Source organism: Nipponia nippon, unplaced genomic scaffold, assembly GCF_047370975.1.
Source record: "Nipponia nippon isolate SJK-2023a ecotype South Korea unplaced genomic scaffold, ASM4737097v1 scaffold_4, whole genome shotgun sequence".
NCBI classification, from domain to species: Eukaryota; Metazoa; Chordata; class Aves; order Pelecaniformes; family Threskiornithidae; genus Nipponia; species Nipponia nippon.
This window is the reverse complement of record NW_028262358.1, coordinates 120970950-120997255: the sequence shown is the minus strand read 5'-3', so window position 1 is coordinate 120997255 and position 26306 is coordinate 120970950. Positions and strand designations below refer to the sequence as shown.

Below are 26306 nucleotides of genomic sequence, written 5' to 3'. Positions count from 1 at the left end.
TCCTTGGGCAGGAAATTTCCCACTCCTATTTGAGTACTTAGCCATTATAAGTCCCTTTTCAATTTCAAGACAACTTCCCCTTATTTGGCCTGGACACACAGGTGAGGTTGCAATTATTTAGTCCATACATAAATGTATCATAAGACATAAGGGTTTTAATGCTATGGCTTGTCCTTCTGTGTCCCATCACTGGGATCCCTTATCTCATTTTTTACATTGTCGAGTAAAGAATAAGGAAGCTTATTTTCTACCTCCTTTTTTTCCAAAACTTAATGACTTAAAATTTAAGGCTATAACTTCAGTTGCTGGTGTAAATGGCATAATATTAGAAAGCTGCAATTCTATATGTGGACCAGCACAAGATAGAAAGATGATAGATCTATGAGAGTGTTTTTAAAGACAGCACAAAAATGCAACAGGGATTACACTCCTATTCTCAAGTGAACTTAAGCAACCATAGGTACTTATAGGCATATATACTCCATCCCTTTGCCAGTTCCCCAAAACTCAAGCCTTTTCCACTTCTAATACTTTTTGTCTTAGTCTTTCAGCCTCCACTCCTCACATGTGGTCAGGATAGCAGCAGAATGGTCACCGACAACACAGAGAAATTCCCTGCGAGATAAATACATCCAGAGGAGAAAATACACAAACATTTGATCAGCTGACTAGCTCTACAAACTCCACTGTTTAAACTGCCTGGGTCTCCAGCAACTACAGTGGGAGATGAGACACTTAACAGAACCCCAAAACAAATTTAAACTTTTTCATTTGTAGCGAAATCTTACCCCAAGACGTATTCTTTCATAGGGTGTAGCTGTTAAAATCTAAGAAGGGTTAACACTTAAACCGTGATTCTGAAAATTAATAAATTATTAGATTTGGGCACAATATCATGAGATAACAGAAGTTACCACTCAACTAAATGTACGGGTTCTGTCCCAAAATATACCTTCGGTTGACAAGAATCTGAAATCAGTAAGAAAGTTAAAAGTAATTCTTTCTGACGAAATAGAAAAATAATTTTATCATAAAAATTATATAGCAAAAAAGATGTGCTCTGAGAAACAATGCCCTCATGCTTAGTAACATAAAACTTTTTAGTTTGTCTTCCGGCATGCAGTTTCTATTAAGTATGTGTTGTCTGTACTACAGCACTAAGCTTTCCATATGGGCTTTAAATCAAATTCCAGTGTGTTATTGATACACCCTGCATGAACAGATACTCCCTAAAGAGTAATGACCCCACACAGCACTTACACTGGCATAATTTTCGGCAGTGAAATGAGCACAGTAGTACTAAAAGGCCTCAGAGCTGTTTCTAAATCATTTCCTGCTTATTTTCTTTGTACATCTTTTCCAAATTAGTACAATGAATTTGAGTACTTCAACACCATCTTTCGGATCCTCTCTTAACAGAAGAGCCTGTATGGTTTTTTTCTGAATTATCTCACCAAATTTTAGCTGTCTCAACTAAAAGATGCCAGGTCCGTGCCCTAGCTCCAAGGGAGACAGCATGGAGCAATCTGTGTCCATGCTCCTGCTTTCCACGCCTCCCAAAGAGAGTGGCCACATCCAAACCCTGCCACGGAGAGAGCTCCCGGCCCATGCTGACTCCCAGACTCTGCCCAGGAACTGTTTGGGACAACGCTACTTGGCTCGGGTCAAAGCGTGCCCACACAAAAGTTTTAATTCAGGTGATCATATTCCAGTAGGGAGGAATCTTCTTGGTTACTGTCTAATTTACTACTATAGATGCAACTAAATGCCGGGTCTACCTTATTTCTATAATTGAAGCAGAGTGGACTTCCAGAGCATGATTTCTTGTACCCCAAGGTGCATTTACCTGTGTTTAGGTCTTTTGTCCAGACACAAATTAATTGTATCTGAACACAGACAAAATTAAGTGAGAGCAATTTAATCTTATGTGAACAAAGGATATATTCCAAACACATCTACACTTTATTGCAATCTACTGTATTTTGCACAGGCCCCACTGCATTTCTGTGAGCTTTGTACAGACTTCCCACTAAAAGAAGCATGCTAATGAGCAGTACAGGAAAAATCACATCTACAATGAAATTTCTAGAATAATAATATGTATCTGTAGTTTTAAAATACCTAACGTAATTCATGGGACAATACACCTTAAAGAACCACAAGCTTCTGCCAATCCCTTTCTGTAGGGATGTAACTTAGTTTGAACATTTCACTGGCATTTAGCCTGTTTTCAAAGTAGTGTATTCTTCTAGCGAAGTTATTTTTCCCTCCACTGTTTATTCAAACTTGCAACGCACTATGAAAGCATTATGGTAGCTACTGCAACTGAATTATTGCCATGTAACATCTGAGTGTTGGAAATAGATCCCTAAACTAGCAGTCACAGTGACAGATGAATGGTGTTTCTCTTAATCCTAGGGGAACAAAAGTGAAACAGAGCAATCACAGTGTGATGCTCTATGCATTCCTTCGTATGTCAGTTCAGATTTCTGATGGGAAGACTTCTTCCTGGTGGGGGAGGTATTGGAACTATAAAACAAATGATAAAAAATGGATATTTACACAATGAGAGAGAAGTCAGCTTTGCAGTGACATTGACTGAAGTTTTAAAATAGCTATACTTGCTTTTAATAACAAAACATGGAAAATTTGATAGTGGTTCTCATAGTAAAATTTAGCAGAACTGGAGTTACCATTCACAAAATCACCATCAAACCTGCAGCTAGTTTTACTACGGACAGGTCACCTGAGAGGTTCAGAGTAGCAACATAAGGACGCAAACACCCCAAACTGCATCTCTACCCAATCTGCAAAATAAGGAAAAATGCAAAGATTTTAAATGAGCATGCGCCTTCTTCCCACACCAATTCAGCCATATCCCACAGGAATCCTAACTCTCCCCTCTACATTATTTGTAAGAGACTGAGGAAAGCAAAATTGCAATCCACTTGCAAGTTTTTATTTCTCATTAATTCTGTCATACAACAGGCAACCGAAGGGAAAGTGAATTCCCGAGCACCATCAGCTCTGGTTATTCCAGAGCCTAACCTGTACAATAAAAAGGGGTGTTAGGTAGATCGCTGTTATGTGTGTTATTCTCAAGAGACCGTCACCTGTTATGAAGACAACTTCTATGATCCGGATAGCTCTCCTTCACATGCACAGTTCAGCTACTTCTATGAATGAGAATAGTTTATTCCATCTATAACTTCTTATAACTCTGAGGAGCAGCGTTTCACTGGTGTTTTACTGTTATCTTAGGAGGGCAAAACCCTAACTGTGATGAAGTGAGACAGAGGTGCTATTCCAGTTTTTATTTTGTTTTGATTTTGCCAATACGGTTGGCTGGTTTGCAACTAGCTGCTTTGCAACTATTTATTGCCATTATTGAAGTTTTTATAAAAAGTCATCCAATCACAATGTATCAGTAACATAATCTTCTATTATGACAAAGTAATGTGAATTTTGTTCTTAATTTCTGCCCTGTATTTTAAGAGTATTCCACTTTGTTTTCCACATTGCTATTATTACTGTTTTAGAGATATTCTCTTTGCTTCACATTAAAACCACAGAATACATCAACACATCAATACATCAATAAGTTCTATATACAATCCTAGAAGAACATCTTTTCTTCTTAATATGTCGGTGTTAGTGGGTGTTTTTAGTCAAAAGTGTAGAATTGTTTGTTCTTCTTTAGCAATGTTTGAAAGTGGCTTGTAGCTGTGCTTACTTCTCCACAGTACAACTATGGAATAGACCTCACAGAACAGCAAGCGATCTCATGAAGCCTTAGCTCTAATTTTATAAAATGTTTTAAAAGAAATGAGTATAAACAATATTTGCTTTTTGTATCATAACTGAAACCATACTACTAAACAATCATATCCTGTTTAGCCCATAATGACATCAGAAATATATGTTTATCATCTGCTCTGGACAACTTAGCATGATTCTGGCCCAAGGCAAAGTGGAACTGAAATTATTTACAGTTGTCCAAACCAAGATAACCACACATTTCTGAGGTAATTGATACCTAAAAGGAACACTGACTTTAGATCACAGCTCATGATTTAAGTATACTAATTCCTTAAAGAATGCTGTTAGAATTTTTAAAGTGTCTATTGGATTTCCTCCAAAACTTAGCATGGATTAAACAATCTACTGCACAAAGAAAATGTGATACACGAGACTAGCCCATCCACTAACAACTCTTCCTTTAGGAATGGATCACATTTCCTACTATCTTTGATTCCTTTCCACCCACCTCAAAGTGACAACAAAATCCCAAACAAAACAAAGCCAAAAATATGTTAAACATTTTGAATAGCATGACTCAAGCAATCTTTCATGTTTTGTCATTAGTTTTAAAAGCTAATAAGAAAGAAAATACATAGTACTGACTTCATACCTGTATATAATTCATGGATCTGTTCTAAAATAAGTAGATCTTGATTTTTCTTTTTTTTTTTTTTAACATGGAAAAAGATCAAGAGTTCACAAAATGTAATAAAGTAGAGCAACAGAGAGAAGAATTGCTTTATATATATATACACACACAAACACCACAGTTCATGAATTATAGTCTAGTGAGAAAAAACAAAACATGTAGTCAGATGAAAGATAAATATTTGATTACAGGAACATATTCCTTGACAGATAAACATAGAGTCAGATTTGTCCTTGTCTAGGACAGGGAACTTCATACTTCTAGCAACTTGTGTAGTTTTTAGACCAAAAAAATAATATACTGGAATTATACAGTGCTGTTACGTATTTTTGTGCATACAAGCTCAAAGGGTTTGCCTGCCTTTATGCAAAACATAACATTTTGCATAAATAAATAAGCAAAGAAAAGAAAAGAAACCTTCAGTTTCCAAAACACAAACAGTGGTTGGGAACAACTATTCTACGACACTGATTCACAGCTGGGGAGAAATGGGACCTGTTACTAGCCAAATTCTTAGACAGAAGGGATTCTTGATTAGATTTTGAGTAATTGTAATGGGGAGAAGGAAGGGGAAACAGGACTGGGAAAGTGCCAGTTCTGAAAAGGGCGCCATTAAGAAGAAAAAATGAGACTTTCAACTAGGGCAGGATAAAAATCAGGTTATTTCTTAGAATTTTCAATGAAATCCTGACAGTGAAATGAGGCCCTAATAGTCAAATATTAAATACCCAAATATTACTGAATGCATCAGCCACCTCAGCACAGAAAAGAAAATCAAACCAAAGTAATCAGCTTCTACCACTGAAAGGGTATAAAAAGCACTCTAAAAATAGCAAGTTTCCAACAGCCACATATACTATACTACTGACTAAAAAGGACGGAAATCGGCCCAAACACTAGTGTGGAATTATGAGTGTGCTCCTGGCACAGTTTTGCCCTTGACACCCAGTTGCCCACACAAGACACGAGGAGGAACTGGGCATGAACAGGGGCTACGGACTCTTCTCCATCTTCACTATGGACCAGGCTACCGAAAAGACAGGGCAGTCCTGTCCACCTACAGATAATTTAGCCACAGGGACCCAAGCTGGACCATGTTCCCTGCCTTCAGGGCCAGAGAACTGGCCCTGGCCTAGTTTATTAATTAGTATGGATACAGCCTTTGGATCTTATAAATACTTCAGAGTAAACGACATTCAAGAAGATGCTCTACTGATAGAGAGGACATAGGGTTGATAAGATCTATAAGGTGTACTTGCTATGATGTAGTATCTTGTGCCAGTATAGCTAAACCTCAGTGAAAAAGAGTAAAACTGGTATCAAAACTATCGTTCCATAGACATCCATGCTAACACAGCTACACTGCTTCTTGATCCCACCTAGCTTTGTGAGAGTGATATGGTACTGCATTCTCTAATGTAGACAGAATTTTTCATAAGTACATAGATCAGAAAATAGGACTTGAAAGCAGGATGAAGAGAAGAGCATATACAGAAGCATGTTTGCACAGAATATTTTAATTTTATCTGTAAACTGTGTTATATGAAAAGAGTCCTCAAATGCTATTGAGACAATTTTCTAACTGGAGGAATAATGAAAAAAATGATTGTGAAAAATGCACGCAAAATGTTTATAAAGAGAATCTACTTTCTACAGGCAGGAAATACAAATACATGGCAGACAGAAAGATCCATAACTACCCTTTCATAATCTTCCTTCTCAGCATGCTTGCTTAGGTATCAGGAAACATTTGAGGGAATAAGAAAAATATGGAAATAGGATTCCTTTAGACCATCTGGGTAAAAGGAAAAAACACGTAACAATGATACAACATGCAGCATGAAAAAGGCATCAGACCAGAATGCTGTATGAAATATTTCACAGTTTTCTCTGCTGGAGATGGGTATCAGTAAAAGAAAAGAATTACCTCCATTCGCTCTTGCTTGACATCATCAATCTCATCATCTTCGAACATGGCTAAGAGCTCTCCAGTCTGGTCAATGGAGTTGAGAAAGTCTTGAGCAAGCTTCTGCCGTTTGTTGGTGTTATTACTGTTGAATTTGTCTTCACAAAAGTAAGCAAAGAACAACAAACTTCAGTTATCTGGCTTCTCCAAACATCAGCTGATGTCCCTAGGAGGGACGTGTTTTAGAACCAGATGCACTGTGCAGAAAAGGCCTGTTCTTACTGTCCTCCTCATACAAGTTGTGCTACCTGACCAAAGCAATGTCACTCCTGTGCTGCAGTCGCACTGTAGTAAAAAATCACCTTTAGTATTTACTAGTATAACCTAGTGGTTTTTTGTAATCTAGAGAAACCTAGCCTACTGCTCATAGATCATTATTTCTCGCTGAAGGATCCACAGTGGGCAGAGCTGTAGAAGAAACCACACTTCTTTGGCTGTGCAAAAACCTCACTTGTACAACAGAATATATAGAGGAAATGCTCTTTCCTGAAAGCATGCAGAACATCCTCATTACCTACAGCCTAAAGCAAACCATAACACAAACACTAAGATGCAGCTCCACAGGTGATGGACCATTGCTGTACAGTAAAACCTAGGGAATCCTGGCAAGGTGATGTTCTAACAGAACAGCAGCTGTAAAGACATTAGCTTCACAAAACAAAATTAATGGCTTCAATTACCAAAGCCTGCCAGAAAATGCAGTCTTTAACTCCCAGATGAACTGTGTTTAGGAAGCATTTCATGAGCATCTAAATGGCTTACGAAAATTGTTTATTTGTTTTAAATAGTGACACAGACTTAAGTATGGAAAAAACAAAGCTGTCAGGTAGGAAGCTGTACTGCCAGATTGTTTGCACGAAACAATATACTTTCACGTGTGGTGAAAATAAAATGCCACAGGCAAACTAAATCTCAAATGAGTTGACAAAAACTTATCCACAGATTGGCTAAGTCAAAGCAAGAAGTACAATGTTTACCTAACATCAATGTGGATGCTCAGAGGAACCAAACACAAGGAATTCATTGTAAGGGGAAAAAAAAAAAAAGGCTCTGAGAAAGGAAATAAGTTAAACAGAAAAAGTTGTGTATGGACTTTGCTAGATGTTATAAAAGTATGGCAAGCTTTAGCTTTGCTATGATAAGTTTTAACTTAACTTTTTACAAAGGAAATGCTAGTTCTTCTGTTAATATAAATCAACAAAACTTTATACCAGCAAATTATATGGCAGAAATTAAGATATTTTTAATTCACAGAGCTTTTCCTTTGAATGCATTGGTTATAAAATCTGTGACTTAGAATCACAGAATCATAGAATCCTTTAGGTTGGAAAAGACCTTTAAGATCACCAAGCCGAGCCGTTAACGTGACACTACCAAGTCTACCACTAAATCATGTCCCTAAGCAACACATCTCCCTGTCTTTTAAATGCCTCCAGGGATGGGGACTCAGCCACTTCCTTGGGAAGCCTGTTCCAGTGCCTGACTGCCCTTTTGGTGAAGAAATTTTTCCTTGCTCATGGAATGGGGGAAAAAAGTATTTCCCATTCTTTAAGTTACAGATTCAAAGTATAAAATGTTAAACCACACTGAAAACAAGCCCAGGTCATATACTAGTATTCGATGACTTCGGATTATGGGATTTTTTTGTAAAACATGTCAAAACCCTTTGATAATAATTTAACAACTGTCCATTCGATTGCACACAGTAGCTGCTGCATTTAAATTACACATGCTGAAATCAATTAGCCCTTTAATCAGCACCAGTTTCTTACTTCAACAGAGTTCTGACATTAAGCAGTCTTACTTATCATTTGGATGGTGGAAGTAAATACTTACTTTTGAAGTATTTCAAATGGAAAAGCAGAGATTTTAAACCAAATTACTCTGAAGACAATACTTTTGTGCCTTTAACTATTAAGCAAGACATTAATACTTTGCATTGAGCTGTTCAGCACACCTATAAAATACCAAGCCTCCCCCAAATTAAGTAATTTTTTTCCTACCTTCAAGGAGGTCATCTTCTTCTATTCCTTTGACAATTTTAGATTTGTAGTCTCGGAAAAACATGTATTTAAGTAGCCTTCTAAGCTTCTTCTAAGAGAAAAAAAAAAACATTTATATTAATTAATATTATACAGAGTTATTTTTTATTTAGACTAACTTTGTAACACAAACATACAAATGTGTAATAATTACTCAGTAAATATAATTTTTAAAATGTTCCTAATTTTTGATTCTGCAGAAAATCCATACATAGAAGCTACATCAAAGTCAGTAGCAATTCCACATTAAATATTATTTATTTGAGCTCCTTGGTACTTTGCTTGCCAACTGTGAGACAGAAATGGGTTTGACTTTCAGAAAGCAGGCTTCTTTAGGGCACTCCAAAATCTTTGCTTAGTTTTGAAATTCAAACCTACAAATGCATCTTTTCATGAACCTTGATATCCATATTGACCACTGTTTTCAGTCTAGCCTTATGGATCGTATCAGATAAAGAAACTGCAATTGGTTTTCAGGTTTTAGTGCTTTTTAATTTTGATATGGTTTTGGTCATTAGGTTTCACTTATCAAATGAAATTAAAACAAAGGAGAGAGAAAACGAGGCGGGAAAGGGGGGAGCTAAGGAAGAATATATAATGTTGATAAAAATAGTTGATAATAATTTTTTCATAATTTTGAAATTTGAAAAAAAAAATTTAATCTTTTTAAGGAAAATAGTTTTTTTTTTAAATTATTGACTTGCTCTACTTATTATCCAGAGAAAGCGAGACCATCCCTAAATTTGGAGATTTTAGTGAGATAAAGCACACGAAAAATATTATAAGGAAATAATATTAATAATATTATAATAATATTAATTATTATAATATTAAAGGAAAAATCAAGACAGGATTTACTGACAGCCTAGGTGACAAAAACGTAAAACGGCTGCACTGTCAAATGTCACATCTACACCCTGCATAACTAGGAGGAAATTAGAATGACTGACTTTTATTAAAAGGAATATAAAGGATAAAGTTCAATATTTATACCTTTATTAAGAAATTGTTTTGAGTTCTAAGGTACAGTACCCACCCTAAAGCTACTGAAAAAATCTGTTCATAATTGAAGTTACTGGAAAAAATGAGAATTAATTAAAATGTTATGCAATTATTGTACGGTGCACAATTGCAGAGCAGCTATACTTTTAAATAAAGCTATTCATGATGATGGACTCCTTTCACACAGGTTAAGCAAACACTTTAAAACACAATAAGCAGCTTACTATGTAAAGTAAGAAAATTCTGTTTTATTACTGTACCTTATCTTTGCGCATTAAGAACAGGAGGTCTTCAGCAGAGATGACTCGAGCTCCTCTCAGCTGAGAAACTTCAGCTGCTTGCTGCAACTAAAATAAATTAATAAATTAGGATGGCTGTTTCTGTGTTAAAAAATTTATTCACTAGGGTTTGTTTTAAATAATTTCAGATAATATTTTGAATGGTAGTGCATAGCAAAATACAAGCTATGCACTAAAACACAAGCTGGGACTCTCAAAGGTGTCACTCACTCGGCTCTTGTTAGCCAAGAAGTGAATAACAATTTTCTGAAAACACTGAAAGACTTTTGACAAATCTCAAGCAAAAGTTCTTTTGTTTATATTTAAAATGATTGCTTTTAAAAAGCGCTACATCCTTTTTTTTTTTTTTTTCTTTCCTTGCACCGCACTAGCCCAGAAAAAGAACATATAATTCTCTCAGGCAATGTAAAAATGCCAAATTCTTGCCATAGCACTTTATCTGCAACTGCGGAAGGGTGGCTGATCCCTCTCAAAATTTTTTAGAATAACAAATATTAATTTTAAACAGCTTACTGAAGTAGTTTTTGAAAGAAACTCTACCCCTACTTGACTTATCATTAGTACAAACCAGACTCACATGAAGACTTTTTTAGGCATACTCTTATTTCATTTGAGAGAAAGCAAATTAATTGACAGGAAACACCGACTCTCTATTAATAAATTGGGAAAACCTCATTGAGCAGACCAGGCCATTCAGATACGAAAGAGATGGGATTGAGCAATGAATGCCACAAAAATTGATAAGAGGTGGCCAAAGGAGTGTGAAGCAAAGAACTGCCCTCACCTCCATCGTGACGGTGCCTCTAAAGGCCCCAAACTCCTCAAAGTGTGCTGTAAAGACCAAAAACCTCTTTGGAGGGGACTAAGCACATCAGCCTTGGATTCACCTTCAGCAGGTGCAGAAAATTGGGCTACTTTATACACAAATAGATCATATCAAAACCAGTACAAGATTAGAAACCAAACCTGTGCAAGCTGATGCTTATCAAATTACTGGGCTAAGGAGGTCCAACCCAAAGGCACAAGAGAAGTCTATGGGATTTGCTCCTTTCACCTCGCTAGCCTGTGGTTCTGGTGTAAGATGATGCCGTAGAGTAGGTGGGATAGAGAGGATGCTTCACAGCATGGAATACACCTTATCCTCTAAATTCAAAAACATTTTCCAGAAGGCAAGATTTAATCTTAATTCTTTGCTCTTATCCCGTTAACCAACTGACGGATGGACTGACAGTGAGCACAGGACAAGTTATCGAAAGGAGAGACACCGTAAGAAAGTCTTGATATTAAAACTCATACACACCTGTAACACGATCGATAAACAGAAATTTAATTTATTTTCAAATATCTCTATATTCTTCTTTCAGAAATGCATTAATGCACCTGAAAATAATTTAAAGAAATTCTATCCTTCATACTCACACTAGCAATGGTTTCACTCAGTATCACTGGCTGAATAAGTATATTATTAATCTGAGCTCCCATGCTGCTATGACTTGAAATAGGCCTATTCAGAAGTTAAAAAGATCAACAAAAACAGTAGCTGTTTCTAATATCCAAAGGAGGAGAGGGGGGAAAAAGATTTTCATTTTGGCAAGTGTTCAGTGGGCAAAAGATTCAGTCCATAAATCATAATACTGGACTGCATTAATTTTTTTCCACACTAATCACATGCATACAAAACGTTAACTGTATCTCGTACACACAACACAAAACATACTGCGTGAAGAGTTTCAGATTTTCCCCTTGAAACCCTCTCTTGGCCCTTGCAGTCACAGAGACCAGAGAGATTTCAGGAATTCAGAAGTCACAGTAACATAATCTTACTTGAAAAATGTAAGAATGTGAAAAACGATAGTTCTATTTTCTGGCATAAGCAAAACTGTTTCTTATTCTGATTAGTTCGAGGGCACGCAAGCCTACTTATGTTTCTAACATAAAATATAAAGAGCTGGATAAAAATAAATTTACCAAGAACGAGCCAATATTCATCTCTGGTGTAAATCTATTGCAGTTAATGGATTTATGCCAAGGCTGACTTTGGCCCCACTAAGCTTAAGAGTGTTACAAAACCTGACCTCAGCACGGTGATAACACAACACAGCTTTTCCAAGTATCATATAAAACAATGGCAGAAATATCTGACATGAAAGTATGCTGTAGTTCCCTAACACACATAGGACCGTAACTATGATCTTTAAGGTCCTTTGCAGTCCAAACCATTCTATAATTCTATAAGACATTAATTTTCTTACCATAAAATTCAGATATGTTAATTTCTACGTGTAGCTGAAATACCTCATTTTTACAAATGATAAACATGTGACAACATCATTTAAAGCAAAGACCGTGTGCAAGCTGCTTACAGGAACCTCCCAATGAAGTAAGGGAGAGTAAGGAGAGGAGGCCAAATTCACGTCCCATTTGCATCTAAGTAAATCCTGAATAACACTGCTTACTTGAATGGAGTTATTCTGGGCTAAACACAAGATCAAAATCTGGAATAATATTCTCAGCTTCTACCAAAACAATGAAAACTTTATTCTCATATTGCCTCGACTTTTGCATCTATTTTATTTTAAGGAATGAACACACAGTATTTAATTTCTTTGGCTTAAAGAAAGCAAAATACGAAAATAATTACTTCCTGTACAGTTATAAAATATGGATTATTTATCCAAACAGACCATAATGAGTTCTGCATTGGTACACATATTTACCTGGGAAACCAGGATATGCTCAGGTAAATATGTATCCAAGCAATTAAAAAAAAATTAGGTACCACACAGCCGAGGTTGGGGGGAAGATGTATTTATAGTTTTAACACACACATAATTGACTCATTCAAACCACAACATGAGTGCTTTGCTATAATTAGTATTATAACAAACTGTCTTATTTGCCTGTCCCAGAGTTACCATTAATATGCAATAAGCCCCGATTCCTTAATTTCCGGAGCTGAAGGCCTTGTTGAGTCATTACCACGGCCGCATTACATGATGAAGGGGGATTGCAGGAAGCCATACCAAAGAAACGATCCATCTCCAAGCACCCGGGCATTTATCATTCCAGAAAAGCAATTTTCAGCTATGCAACCTTGAAGTCAGGAGGTCTTTCGCTTTTGCTACAGTGGAAGCACGGGTAGGGGTTTACTTTGTGAGCAGCAAGTCTACTGCCTTTGACTCCAGATGATAGGCTGCAATAACTTTTCATATATGAGGTTACTACATGATAACAGTAGAGATATGGCAAGAATTTCCCACCATCTCCCTTCGCCAAGCCTCAGCGATATTCAGTGTCAGTCACAGAATTTGGGGCAGCAGCAGTCCCAACATACTCACTGTCTTTTCCTAATCTTTTTTAATCTTTTTATTTAGTCCACATCCCAAAATATTTTGTTTGGGATTATCTTGAAGAACGGCAAACAATCCAAATTAATTAGCTTTTTAAAGAAAAACAGGCTAAATATCCTAATACCAGCAAACAATATTTGAGACTTCGGAGTCTGAATATATTTTTTATTACAGCCAAATTATGAACCCCTAAAAGTGAAGTTTAAATAACGGAAGTGTTGAAATGACTTTAACTATAGGAGCGCAAATAGCTCTGTTAATAATTAGCAGTTTATGAAAAATAAGTGTATTTTACAATTTTTCACATTACAAAGAAGGTAGTATATACAGTCACTATATTTTCAAGTCTAAGAAGAAATGGCTGGGGAATAATATTTTAAAATGTAATCACTGGTTTAATGACTTTATGAAGTTAACTTTCTTGGCAGGATTATCTGAAGTATGTTAACAGTCACCTTACGGCTATTTTCTTTTTGCAACTTCTGCAAATTATAGATTTGTTGAAAGGAGTATTCATTCTCCTATGACAGAAGCATAGTTACTTAAATGGTACTGTCTGCCTTTTTTTTTTTTTCATAATTATTTTTTCTTCCACTACCTCCAAAGTCAACAATCACCGATACTTCTACAAAGCCGTCTTGATGGACAAACAGACAAAAAGCTGGAAAACAAACATACTATGTTGTGACATAATCCTTCCAGTTAAACTGCAGGATGGAATCGAAATGGTAATGTTTGCATGCCTTGAAACTGCTGGGAGCCAAGAATAATGCTCCAGGAGCTATGATTTTGTTTTCTTTATAGAGGAAAATTAGATCATAGTTCACCTGGCCGGATTTTTTTCTGAGGCAGGAAGGTTGTTTTGTTATTAAATATACATTAAAATGTCTTATTTTTGCATCTTTTCTAGATCAAAAGTATGCAACTATAGAAATACCCAAGAATATTCTTAATTTAGATGTAGTGCCATAAATGTATTCTAAACAGGGCATCCCAATACTTTTTTGAAGGCAATTAAATAGAAGAGGTAAAGACAGGTTTTCACAAAAATCTTTCCATAGAATATCTCACATGCTACTAATGCTGACACCTGAACCTCTAATTCTAACACACAAAGGAAAAATACAGAATTTCTTTCCACAAGTCAGCATAGGGACGTGCTTTATGCAGTTAGCACATCCTGGGAAGATGATTACATTACAGGGTCCATTAGAGCACTCTAATAGGTAACGATTTAAGTTCACCACACAAGGGTTAAACAGCATGACTAAATCGTCACAAGCTGTCTAAAACATAAAACTTTCACCTGCAGATTAAAAGACAATCAATTTTCTTCTTATTAGACATCTGTTTTCAAATCTAAGTATTTTTTACTGGAGACCATTTAATGTAACACCAGGTGATTATGTGTGACCTTGAGAAGATAAAGCTCTGTGTCACATTTTGAGGCTTTAGAGAATCATCGAATCATTAAGGTTGGAAAAGACCCTTAAGATCATCGAGTCCAACCGTAAACCTAGCACTGCCAAATCCACCACTAAACCATGTCCCTAAGCACCACGTCTACCTGTGCTTTAAATACCTCCAGGGATGGGGACTCAACTACTTCCCTGGGCAGCCTGTGCCAGTGCTTGACAACCCTTTTGGTGAAGAAATTTTTCCCAATATCCAACCTAAACTTCCCCTGGTGCAGCTTGAGGCCGTTTCCTCTCATCCTATCGCTTGTTATTTGGGAAAAGAGACCGACCCCCACCTTCCTACAACCTCCTTTCAGGTAGTTGTAGAGAGTGACAAGAGGAGCACTTTCTTGCTTGACATACAGTGAATTTCAGTCCATACAGATGCTGAGAATAAGAAAACATCAGTTCATAGCCCATAGTCCCTGGCATTTACTGAGAACTTGTTTTCAAGTACATGATTTCTTATATTTGTTAAAAAAAAAAAACCCTGCTTTTTAGTCTCTGAAGCAAGATTCACTGCTTCATCTTGCCTTCTAGCAGGTGGCAACGGCTTTTGGTTTCCACAGTTCAGCCAGCCTGAAGAGCTGGATCTGGATACAGAGAGTCTGCAGTCAGTTCCTAGTAGCTGGAGAAGAATTATCCCAGAAGCATCTCCAGCAATGAGCTGGTTACACAAGGACTCCTTCCCTTTGAAAGCACAAAGAGTACATCTACAGGTCCAACACTCAGTGATGGTTTTGACAAGCAGTTGAGAGAAATTCAAGCCCAGGTTGGATGGGACTTTGAGCAACCTGGTCTAGTGGAAGGTATCCCTGCCCATGGCAGTGGGCTTGGAACTAGAAGATTTTTAAGGTCCCTTCCAACCCAAACCACTCTGTGATTTTATAATTCTATGAAGTCCGTTCCAACAAACACAGGAGAAAACCGTCCCTTCCTCAGCTGCCTTCAGACTGAAATTGTGTGAAAGCCAGTCCTACGAACTCCAATAAACAGCCCTACATCTCAGCCTGCACATTTTTAACCATACCACTGCTATTCAAGACTCCTACAGATTAGAACGATGATGAAAAGATATCTTGTTATTATTCCCATTTGTTTAAATTGAACGTTTAGTATGGTTTTGGACATCATCATCATCTCTCTTCATTCTACTGACAAGCCACATACTTCTTTTGATTATAGAAAAGGTTGCAGGGCTTTTTTGGTTTTGATTTTTGTTTTTTAGCAACACAGTCAGTACAATCCAAATAGAAGAAATGCAACAAAAGAAGGTACATACCGACAGGGAGAGAAAACAGCAAGAGCAGCTTGCTTGAGCTGATATTCTTCATGTTACAAACAAATTCCTTCTAAACACATAAAAGAAAGGAAAAAAAATCCAGAAAATTTACACAGCCTTTAGAAAACTACAGGGACTCAGCCTGTGTAATGGAATGGGCTAACAGGAAAATGCGCCGTGTCCTGCAGCTATGGTGTACCCACGGTTTCACCCTGCTGGAAAACTGCAGCTGGAAGGGGAAGGCTTTCTACTGACCAGTGTCATAAAATTGAACATTACTAAACAACCCTAAGTTAAAGCACATACCGTTTCTTTTCAAAGAAATGTATAAAAACAACATCAGAAGAAGCTAGACTGTACTTGGCTGCCCCAGGACAACTTCAGACTGTACCCTACAATGCATCTCAGATTCCCAAACCACAGTGATACATGGGGTTATTCTGCCACAGATGTGGACACTTACCAGATTTATGTCCATCTGATCCTCAAATTTATCAAGCTCCCGCTGGATTGAAGCTCTGCCATTTGTCAGCCACCCCCCAATTTAGTATTGCCAACAAAGTTGTTGAGCATACCCTGTGTCACCCATCCAGGTTGCTGATGAAGACATATGGGCCTCGTTACTCCACTCTTTACCAATTTCTAAGAGGCTTAAGTGTTGCTCCATAGGAGAAGGGAGGGGAAAAAGTAGGGGAAGACCTTTTCTCATGTGTGGAATAATTCAATTTTCACAACGTATTGTGCGTGTTTGTTCAGCTCCTTGGATATGGTGTAGTAAAACTCCTGCAGTTCAGTAGGCAGTAGAGCAGCAAGTCCCACCATGAACTGGGATTAAGGAAAGCCGAATCCTTGTGCTCCTTATTTTTGATTTTTAGCAGGTATAAACCATAGCTGAGCCCCACATTTGTTGACACTCTGAACCATTCTTGTTTAAAACATATACAGGTACAAATAGTAGAAAAATGGTAACATTTTCAAAGCCTAGGCTGTGCTACTGAAAGTGAAGATTTGCATCTATTAGACACTGTATGTTTTTTATTTAAATTATATTGGGTAAATTAAATAAGGAAAACAAATTTCCAATGAAATGGTGAAATTAATACTGCTATTTTACAAAACATGAGCTTTAAATCAAAGTCATTTTTTTTTTTTTTTTTTTTTAGATCTCTTCCTTATAAATAATTTAAGCTCAGCTTCTTAAATTAGAGCTGCTTGTTGCATTTTCTGTCACACAGGGAAAAGAATTTAATGCATTTATGAACAATAACTATATTTGAACTTAAGCTTCAGGCATGACTTTTGTATTTTTCCTTCTTTCAATTCTAATTTCCAAATCAACGTTTCAGGTCAACGTTTTATACCTGTAATTCTTCTACTGTCCATGAAACAAAAGAAACCCTATTGCACACCTGACATTTATAGCAGGCAATACTGATGAAACGAAGTGAAATTATACCAACAACATTAAAACTATAAAGTCTCTATGTGCAGGAAAGTATTCAGACTCATTGAATTCAGTTTTAATATGGTCAAATTATTCGGTGGCTACGTAGACTTGGTTAATTCAAGATGTGGTGTAGTGCTGGAGATGGCCACTGCTGATGCTCTCTCTCAGTGCTGGTGATGGTAACAGCAGGCAAGAAAACAAGACTTGGAAACTTCTACTCTAGTTATTATTATTACAGGAGGGAAAAAATGAGCTTTAAAAATATCATCCAAGGGGAACCAATGGAGTAGTGTTCTCTAGAATGAGCAAGAGACCGTGAAAAAAGCTTTGTGAAGTGTGAACTTTGTAGATATGTAAGATTCATTAGCCAATATGAAACTGAAAAATTCCCATGGCCCAAAGCACTCCAACCTCTGCAAACACATCTCTGTACTTCTGAAGAAGATGAGTGCAGAGGCCTTCTACTGACTGTCCATGTTCTATGATTGTCTAGATATTCTAGATGCTGAGGTAAATGGTGCCATCCCACTGCAAATCACTAGCAGCCCATTTTCCCTGTATCTAAACTAAATAAATGCTGGTGTTTTGGACGAAGTTATAATAAAACTAACTACATTTGGATTCAGACTTTCACAGCGAGCTGTTTCATTTTTACAGCTGTATCACTATAGCTATTCCGAGTTGAGAATATCAGCTATAACTATTACTTCCATCTAAGTTACATCTTTGAATGCCTTTTTGGTACTAAACGTTACTTTGAAAAAATAAGAATGAGCAATCTTTTCAGCAATAAATGCATTCACCTTTCCTTTAGTAAAAAAAAAAAGGCAATTAGAAATTGCCTTTCATTAAGAACTGAAGATAATATTCTTTTCAAATATTTAGTCTATTAACTCAGATTTATTTCCTCTCCAGCAATTATTTCTATTTCTTTTCTTTCTCCAATATTACTATGGCATGCAAACCAGCAGGGGTTTACATTATACCACAGCTTCCTGTCCTTTGGTTTCAAATCCCAGAAGAAACCACCATTCAGGATTATTGTCACGCAGTTTCCAATGGTGCAAACAGAAAAAAAAAACCTGTTCTCTGTTGATTGAGAGACCATGTAACAGGTTTCTTTCTCCCATTGCTGTAGAGAGTAACATTTGTTTAAAACATGCATCCTTACATTGCTCACACAGGAAAATAATCATTGCCTTGTATTAGTTTCACCAGGACACTAAATAAATACTCCTCCTTTCCATATGACAGCAAATTGGAATCAGGCTTCACTGTTTGTCACAGGGAAAATAAGACACATATTTACCTATTCCAAGCACAGAGATAAAGTGCTTTTAGAGCAAGCCTCAGGCTAATGAAAGAACTGCAAAGCAAGTATTATTATGTAGAGCAGGCAACGATCAGTGCACTAAATAGAGAAAAGACAGGACCTTGATCCTCTGGCTGAACTGATTCTAAAGTCATAAAAAAAAAATTCTTCGAACACCTCAAAATGAAGGACAAAAAAATACTTTAAAAAATTAAATCCCGCAAAGGACATAAGCAAGACATTGCTTTGAAAGTTTTGACTAGGAGACAAAAGGAGAAAAAAAAGGATTCAGGTTCAATCAAAAATACAAAATGGCAACATTTTCCATTAGAAAGCTCTACAATTATTCACAGGTCTGAAGAGATATGCCATTATGTTCATACTTGGAAATACTATGCTAGAGGTGGAAGACACTGTAAGTTAAAAGATTTTACCTGAAACGATTCACATTGGTCTTTCTTCTTATTTTTTATTCTCACCTGCTCAAATACACATAGAATCCTAGAATCCTTTGGGATGGAAGGGACCTTTAAAGGCCATCTAGTCCATCCCCCCTGCAATGGGCAGGGACATCTACAACCAGATCAGGTTGCTCAGAGCCCCGTCCAGCCTGGCCTTGAATGTGTCCAAGGATGGGGCATCTACCACCTCTCTGGGCAACCCGTTCCAGTGTTTCACCACTCTCATCGGGACAAATTTTCTTCTTGTGTTCAGTGTTTTTCCTTGTGTTCAGTAACATATCGACCAAGTGGGAGCTTCTCAGTTTGCACGGTGACTACAACTAAATGCTACTGGATCGCTCAGATTAAACAGTGAGACAAATAATACATGTAAATAACTACTGGTTTAAATGGTTTTCGATGTCAGACAGGCCATACGGGTGTCTGGGCTTAAAGTAAATTATACTTATTATACAAATAATTTTGACAGACAGGTAAGTGTCATCTTGCAAGATGTACCCAAATTATCAGTAGAAAAAGAAAACAATAATAGGGAAAAAAAAAGGAAGTAAAAACGTTTAGTTTTAATGCTTTTTCAACTACAATATATGCATGGAGTGTACACTATGACACTAGAGAAAGTCTCAGTCTGTTCTGTAATCTTTACTCTTAGGGAAAATCATTTGTTAATGGGGACAAGGTAAAATCAGAATGTGTAATAAAATAAGAAGTCCTATGAAATTTTTCTCTCCTAGCAAGAAATCTATCTCCCGTTCCTTTCAAAATGGCTTCAAAATCCTAAATCTATAGCACCTTTCTTCCAAGAATCTTCTAATGCAAGATAACGATAAAAATAGAGGGAAATCTATGAAAACAATAGCCACAGTCCAAGGCAGACCCATCTTCATGTAAAAATGAAAAAGGAAGTCTGAATTTTTGTACATATGCATTCGTTTGCTGTATTTTCTTTTTTATTTCTATGAACTGTAATTCTGAGAGCTTCAAAAGTACAAGGTAAATTGTACAGATGATAGCATGAAGATGACAGATTTTGTCTTGGGAAGATGAAAGAAAGAAAAAAGGATGGAGCTCTTGCTCAGAGAAAGAAAAAAAAGCAACACGAAGGAGCATACGTGTAAAATCTGAACAACAGATATTTGTGTCTGAAAAACGGCCCTGATTTCCTAACTTATTTAACGTTCATTCTTTAATTAGCATTCATTTCCCAAGGACATAAGTTTGAAAAGGCTGTTTCACATTACTTTAGCACGAAGAGAAAGAATCACTTTTAAGCCATGAAAAGGCTGGGGGAAAAAAATAAACATGCCTTCTGAACATAGTTTCCTCTTTATTGCTACTGCAAAGTTATGAAATGAAATCTATTATTTAATTACACTGGATCAAGCAACAGGAAGAGAAGGGAGTGTTTGAGTCACAACATCCCTGTAAGGATAAATTATTACACTTCCTCTTGCTAAAAGACAGTTTTAATGCACTGAAGCTGTGCAAATGGTTAAAATCAAACTACTGGGAGGTAGAAAGATCTTCTTGCTAACATAAAAACCCCATAAAAAGTACTCTGAAATTCTTAACAGAAATATTGGTAACAATAGGGGAAAAAAGTAGCAACATTTCTGCCAGAACATCAATAGTTTGAAAATTATTACATTTATTCAGATTCTCCCCAGAATCTGAAGACAGCTTAAAAATTATACAATAGCTTCTGGGCCTGCTTTGTTTTATGCTTTGCATTGGAGATGTTTAGATAATCTATTATGAAAACTTCAAAATTTATCTGCTATTACTACCAAACTTCTATTAGCCATAAGGGATTTCCCTTAGCTGTGCTTCAGTAGTGTTTACTAGATCCTTCAAATTGAATGCAACTGTTGGAAAAGTTAAAGCATTTTATTTCTTAAGTATGTTCTTGGCATAAAAAAATGGGAGGACTTCAAACTATAATGAAAAGATAGGCTGAATTCTAAAATGTTGCAATAGATAACTTGGCAACTCGTACAGAGTCCACAACCGGGATACGAATGTGCAAATCCTGTGATCTTTTATATAATTTAAATTCACATTGATTTGTGTGGAGATGCTCTGAAATAACCTTTAATGGAAATACCATCTTTTCTCAAAACTAGAATACACTAAAATACGAGGGCATTTTACAGATAATTTGAACAACAATGGCAAGTATCTTTCAAGTTGTTCAGGAAAGCTACTCCTAAGCCTAAGGGCAGTATGGGAGAAAGCATTTCTTTGACAAAGCTATCTTGGGGGCAACAGAGACTAATTTCCTAGGCCCATCAGAGACTGGACTGACCTCTCAAGACTGCAGGATGGATGACATGAAGCGGGTGAGTATAAGCTATGAAGTTTTTAAAGGAAAGATGCAGAGAGGTTTTGACAGGGGAAAAAGGAAACAAGATAGAAAAAGCTGTTTGTAGAAATTTTTTGGATCAAAGATTTTCACGGTGTCCTACTAGTAATTTGGTCCACAGTCTACTTCCAAACTTCTAACACAGTCTATGAAAGCTGTCATAAAATAAGACCCTTCAGCCATGTGGTATCTCACAGAACTCCATGATTCTGCATTTTTTAAAGAGGCCTGATTTTCACTGGAAAATGTTAGGAGGCTACTTGCCCCTAATGTACCTAGAGAACCCAGACTTCACCTGCTGAATGTAGGAAACCAAGAAAACATGCCATGAATCTCATCATACATGGTGTATTTCTTATTCTTCTCTTGAAACTCAAGTTATTGGCTACTGTCAGACTTCAACGGGCTACAGGAATATTTGGTCGGATTCAGTGAATTTTTTAATATTTTACCTATCAATGCTTCACAACTAAAATTTGCACGTTCTCAAAATGGTTATGAACCAGAAAGGCTTTGGCAGACAGTCGGTCCAGAGTCAATCCAAAAAACTACCAATTGACTGAGCAAGAAGTCCGATAAAATAGAGGAAACAAGAGATTCATGTCAAGGGACAGAAGTACTTGGTCTTTTGCAAAAATCTGTGGCAATGGGCAACAGGTCCAAGCCGCGGACCTATATACATCCATCAGGAGAAGACAAATAATTTCCCCTGCCCCAAGGAGATCTCTGCTTTGGGAATCCAACTGTACAATCTTATAATTAAATGCAGCTCCGCTGAAACTGCTCATGTGTTAAGTTACTAAGGCTGAGCACAAAGCCAGGATATCCATTACTGGTACCAGAGGAGTCAGAAGAAGATAATGTCAATGATGCCAGTGGAGAGGAGGAAAACTAGTGTTGCCAGCATTTATCTTTTTCTTTTGGGAGCCACAAAGGAAAGTGTCAGCACTACAGGTCTGAGTTCAAGAGACACAGAAACATCACCAAAATCTTCGAGAGGAGAGGAGGGGCTCAGGGCAAAAAAGCAAGGATGGAAAGAGAAATCTTGATTTTCTCCAGCAAAACCATGCTGTAGATATTGGCATCTGAGCACAGCGATTCTGACCATGGTAAAGGCTGAGCCTTAGCACAATCACCAGGATTCAGATCGTTCAGCTCCTAAAAAAAGGTAGCACATATTTCTTCAAGAACAGACCTTGCTATTTCTGCATGAGGACACAGTTTAAAGGGTGTGCAAAAGGGGACATGTTGCTTTAATTATTAGAGGTATTCTCTGCAGTGTTCATGGAAATAGAGGGAAGATTATATAAGGCTAAAACGCAATTGCTAAAGCACAATTGATGAATTTCTAACAAAAAACCCCACCCCAAAAACACATGGAAAACAAATGGAAAAGTACCTTCATTCCTCAAAAATAATGGAACACTTCCATTTTTATCATGTATTTATAGGAAAGCGAACTCAGTCACAAACTGATAACTGTGTTTACCAAAAAAGAGTGAAAATAAGCATGAGTAAAATCAATACAGGTATCACAAAGACAGAAAGAAATCTCTGTTCTCAAAATTACAGAGTAGATGATGCTTTTCTAAAAGACATGAGGAAGGAGCGATGCAGAGTGAAATGTAGAGTGGATGAAGAAAAGATCAAGGCGGGGTAAGATTTAAGAAGGAACATTGACTATTGAGGGGGTTTAACAGGTCAAGAAAGTAGGAGATAAGATTACTAAGAAGAACAAATAAAACATTCTCCATTAATACAGATCACTCCCTTCTTGGGTTGCTTTTAAGGTTGATTTCTTTATTGTGGAACAGGTAGGTTACCTACGTGAATTTTACATTTTTGTTCATATGACAGTGATATCTGTTCTACATCCATTTTACAAATAAGCAAAATGAGGCACAGAGCAATTCACTGCACATGGGCAAAGACAGGACCAGGAGAAAAAATCCTCTATTTGCCTCTCTCACCAACCAAACAGCAGCACTCCTTCACTGCTAATGATTCTTCTCTAATGCAATAGGAAACATCGGCAAAATAATGCAGAAATATTAAAAAAAAACCCAAACCACAACAACCAAACCTCTTCTGAGCTTTACCTTAAGAGTTTTTTGTATCTAAACTTGTATGCACTCCTAAGCAAAAACTATAAATATTTCGCAGCGCCTAAAGCTGTGAAACGCAGAGGTGATTTAGCAGACACACAAACCATAAAAACCGTGCCCGATATATTTCTCTTCTAATTTAGAGTAAGTGGGCCAGCCTTATATCATATGTAATCATAATTCTCAGTGACATTTAAACCAAAAAAACAAGTAAACATTTAAACTAAAAACCTGCAAACCTCCATAAAGCTTTACAAATAGTATCAGTCATTTTAATATAAAGCTAAGAGACAGTAGCATAAACGATGTCAACACAGTTGCTAGTTTGCAGGTTAGACCCTGGATCTGCGACATTATAAAAGTAAATTCTTACATTCACAAAAAACACTTTTCAGTCAGTGGCTTTCTGAAGAGCAATAGGATCTGCAGCACACAGTAAAGCCATACCACTAGAGGTCAAGAAGTATAGGAATAAAGAACTGCCAAAAGTAAAGCTTAATTAGGTCTGCAAGTCCAATTAAGAAGCAAAGCAAAGGAGGCTTCAAACATAAAACAGTATGAAGAACGATAATCTGTGCAGAATGAAATAGAGACGGAAAATCTAAACACGGTTCCAAAACAGGAGAACAATTTTCACTGAGCGCTGAGAAGAACTGAGATTTTGAGCATGGGAGCAAAGGTACGACAACTCATGGAAGAGGTATATGGAAGGAAATTATTTCTAATGTACTGAATGGAGTAAAACTCAAAGATTTTAATGCACTCCAGTCATCAGCACTGGATATCTCAGATGTGAATGAACTGTAAACATAACAATGTCTGCTGGCATTAATATTCAAATAAATCAGCTAAGTTTTGGGAAGCTAAAGGGATCAAATAATTATAAGCTGCTGCCTACAAATACTTGAAGAGCAATTAGACAGATGATGGATCCAAATTCTTCTTGGTAGTGTCAGATGATATAACGAGGGGCAACAGCCTGAAATTGCAATTTAGAAGGGTCGAGTAGGATGTTAGGAAAACCTTTCTCACGGGGAGGATAGAGTAGCACTGCAGCAGGCAAGCAGGAGAGGCTCTTGAAAATTTCTCCATGGAGCTTCCAAAGCCTGAGCTGGACAAAACCATGGCTGACCAGATCTAGTACTGGTGACAGTCCTCCTTTGAGTGGGTCGGACTAGATGTCTCCAGCGGTTTGACTGTTTCGTTGCCCTCTGTATTTTGTATATTCTTATGGAGTTTTTGAGTAAAGGAAACGGTTTACTTCTGTTTGTACAGGTTCCAGCACAACAGTCACCTGCCCCTCGATTTGGAATAGGGTCCCCTATGCACTGCTACACCAAAATTAAAATTCTTATCAAAACTAGTGTGTTAACAAAGTGGAAGTGCAGAAAGCCAGTCCTAAGGACCCTGCAAAGGGCAAACACAGGCGGAGGTGAGACAAACCTCACCACATCTTTGAGCTGCTGCTACAACCGTCAACTCAGAAAGTCAGCTGTAGCCAGCTCCCCAATATCTATCCAACACGAGGAAAAGCCTGCAACAGCACTGCTGATAAGGACTAAAAGAAATAAGGTCTGCTCCTTCACACCAGCAGTCCCACTGTGCACTGCACAAGATGCAGGACAAGATCAAATTTGCTGACTCCTTCGGTAAGAATGAATAAATACATAAAAATAACGGTTTCATTCACAGCAAGTACTCTAGGCTGATGAATGGCAGTTATGTGTAAAACGAGTTGAGCAAGGTTATTGGGGTTTCTTTTGATATAACTTGAATGAAAATCAGCTTCCATGATGGTGTAAGTATTCCCAGAGTAGATTCCTTAATTATTTGCAGCCTTGGTTCATTCAGATAAATAGGCTGTGATAATACGTGTCTGAGCTTCATTTAGAAAAAAATAGTTATTCACTACAGATGTGAGTATCTCCGCTCTGCATACTTAGCCGCATACTGCAACTAATAATAAAATGCAGAGTGGTTGAGCTCATACCTCACAGTTAACTTTATAATTTCATCTAGTTAAGATTTCCCTTCTTAAAGCCCTATAAGCTAAATCTTAAAGACCTAACACAAGTTTTTACAGAATAGCTCCAGAATCAAGGCCTTTTTAATGGATTCATGTAAACAGTGATTTATAGTCCAGAGTTACTATTGTTAATAAACTTAAGAGATTTTTAGATTCTCTTTAGATATATTTCCCTTTATACCTTACAGATATAATACACTGTAATATATCAGCTAATGAATGAAGGAGGACATTTGTCTCATGAGAAGGCAGCAACATAGAGAGTGTTTCTGCTTTCTACAGACACTTGCAGTGAAATTGGTGGCAAGGACGATGGAAGTGAGACTGAGGTCCCCCACTCCAGGACAAATTTCAGGTTGTTAATAAACAGACAACACTACAAAAAAACCCATATATACTATACTGCCCTTTTCTAACAGTCTCAGAGTACTTTACAAGGAAACTCAGTAACATTACCCCCATTTTTTCTAATTTAATACCCGAGACACATCATCTAAGGTCACTTTATATTTTACTGATTCTGGGACATCATTTCAGCACATGACCCCTTCCTGAGCATGACCCACTGAAGAATACTTGTAACTTTTATCCAGTACTTGTCTTCAGAGACAAACCATATTTCAGCTATCTCCCTCCATTCATCTTCAGTCTGATCAGTATGATGGAAATCTGTGCAAATAATTCTTTAAAGCACTCTGTGATGTCCACCTTTTGCTGTGATGTCCACCTTTTGTTGTCCTACTGA

At 37.1% G+C, this 26306-nt stretch overlaps 1 protein-coding gene across 7 annotated transcripts in view; it reads right to left on the bottom strand.

The window, feature by feature from the left end:
* Nucleotides 1-26306, bottom strand: part of SUPT3H (SPT3 homolog, SAGA and STAGA complex component) — a 284312-nt gene that overhangs the window by 82179 nt on the left and 175827 nt on the right. For all 7 annotated transcript variants that reach the window (XM_087775506.1, XM_087775511.1, XM_087775512.1 and 4 more), the window contains exons 4-6: nt 9721-9807; nt 8420-8510; nt 6378-6514 (exon numbers count right to left, since the gene is read on the bottom strand). In XM_087775506.1, the coding sequence (XP_087631632.1) occupies nt 6378-6514; nt 8420-8510; nt 9721-9807 (315 nt within the window). The remainder of the gene's footprint in view (nt 1-6377; nt 6515-8419; nt 8511-9720; nt 9808-26306) is intronic.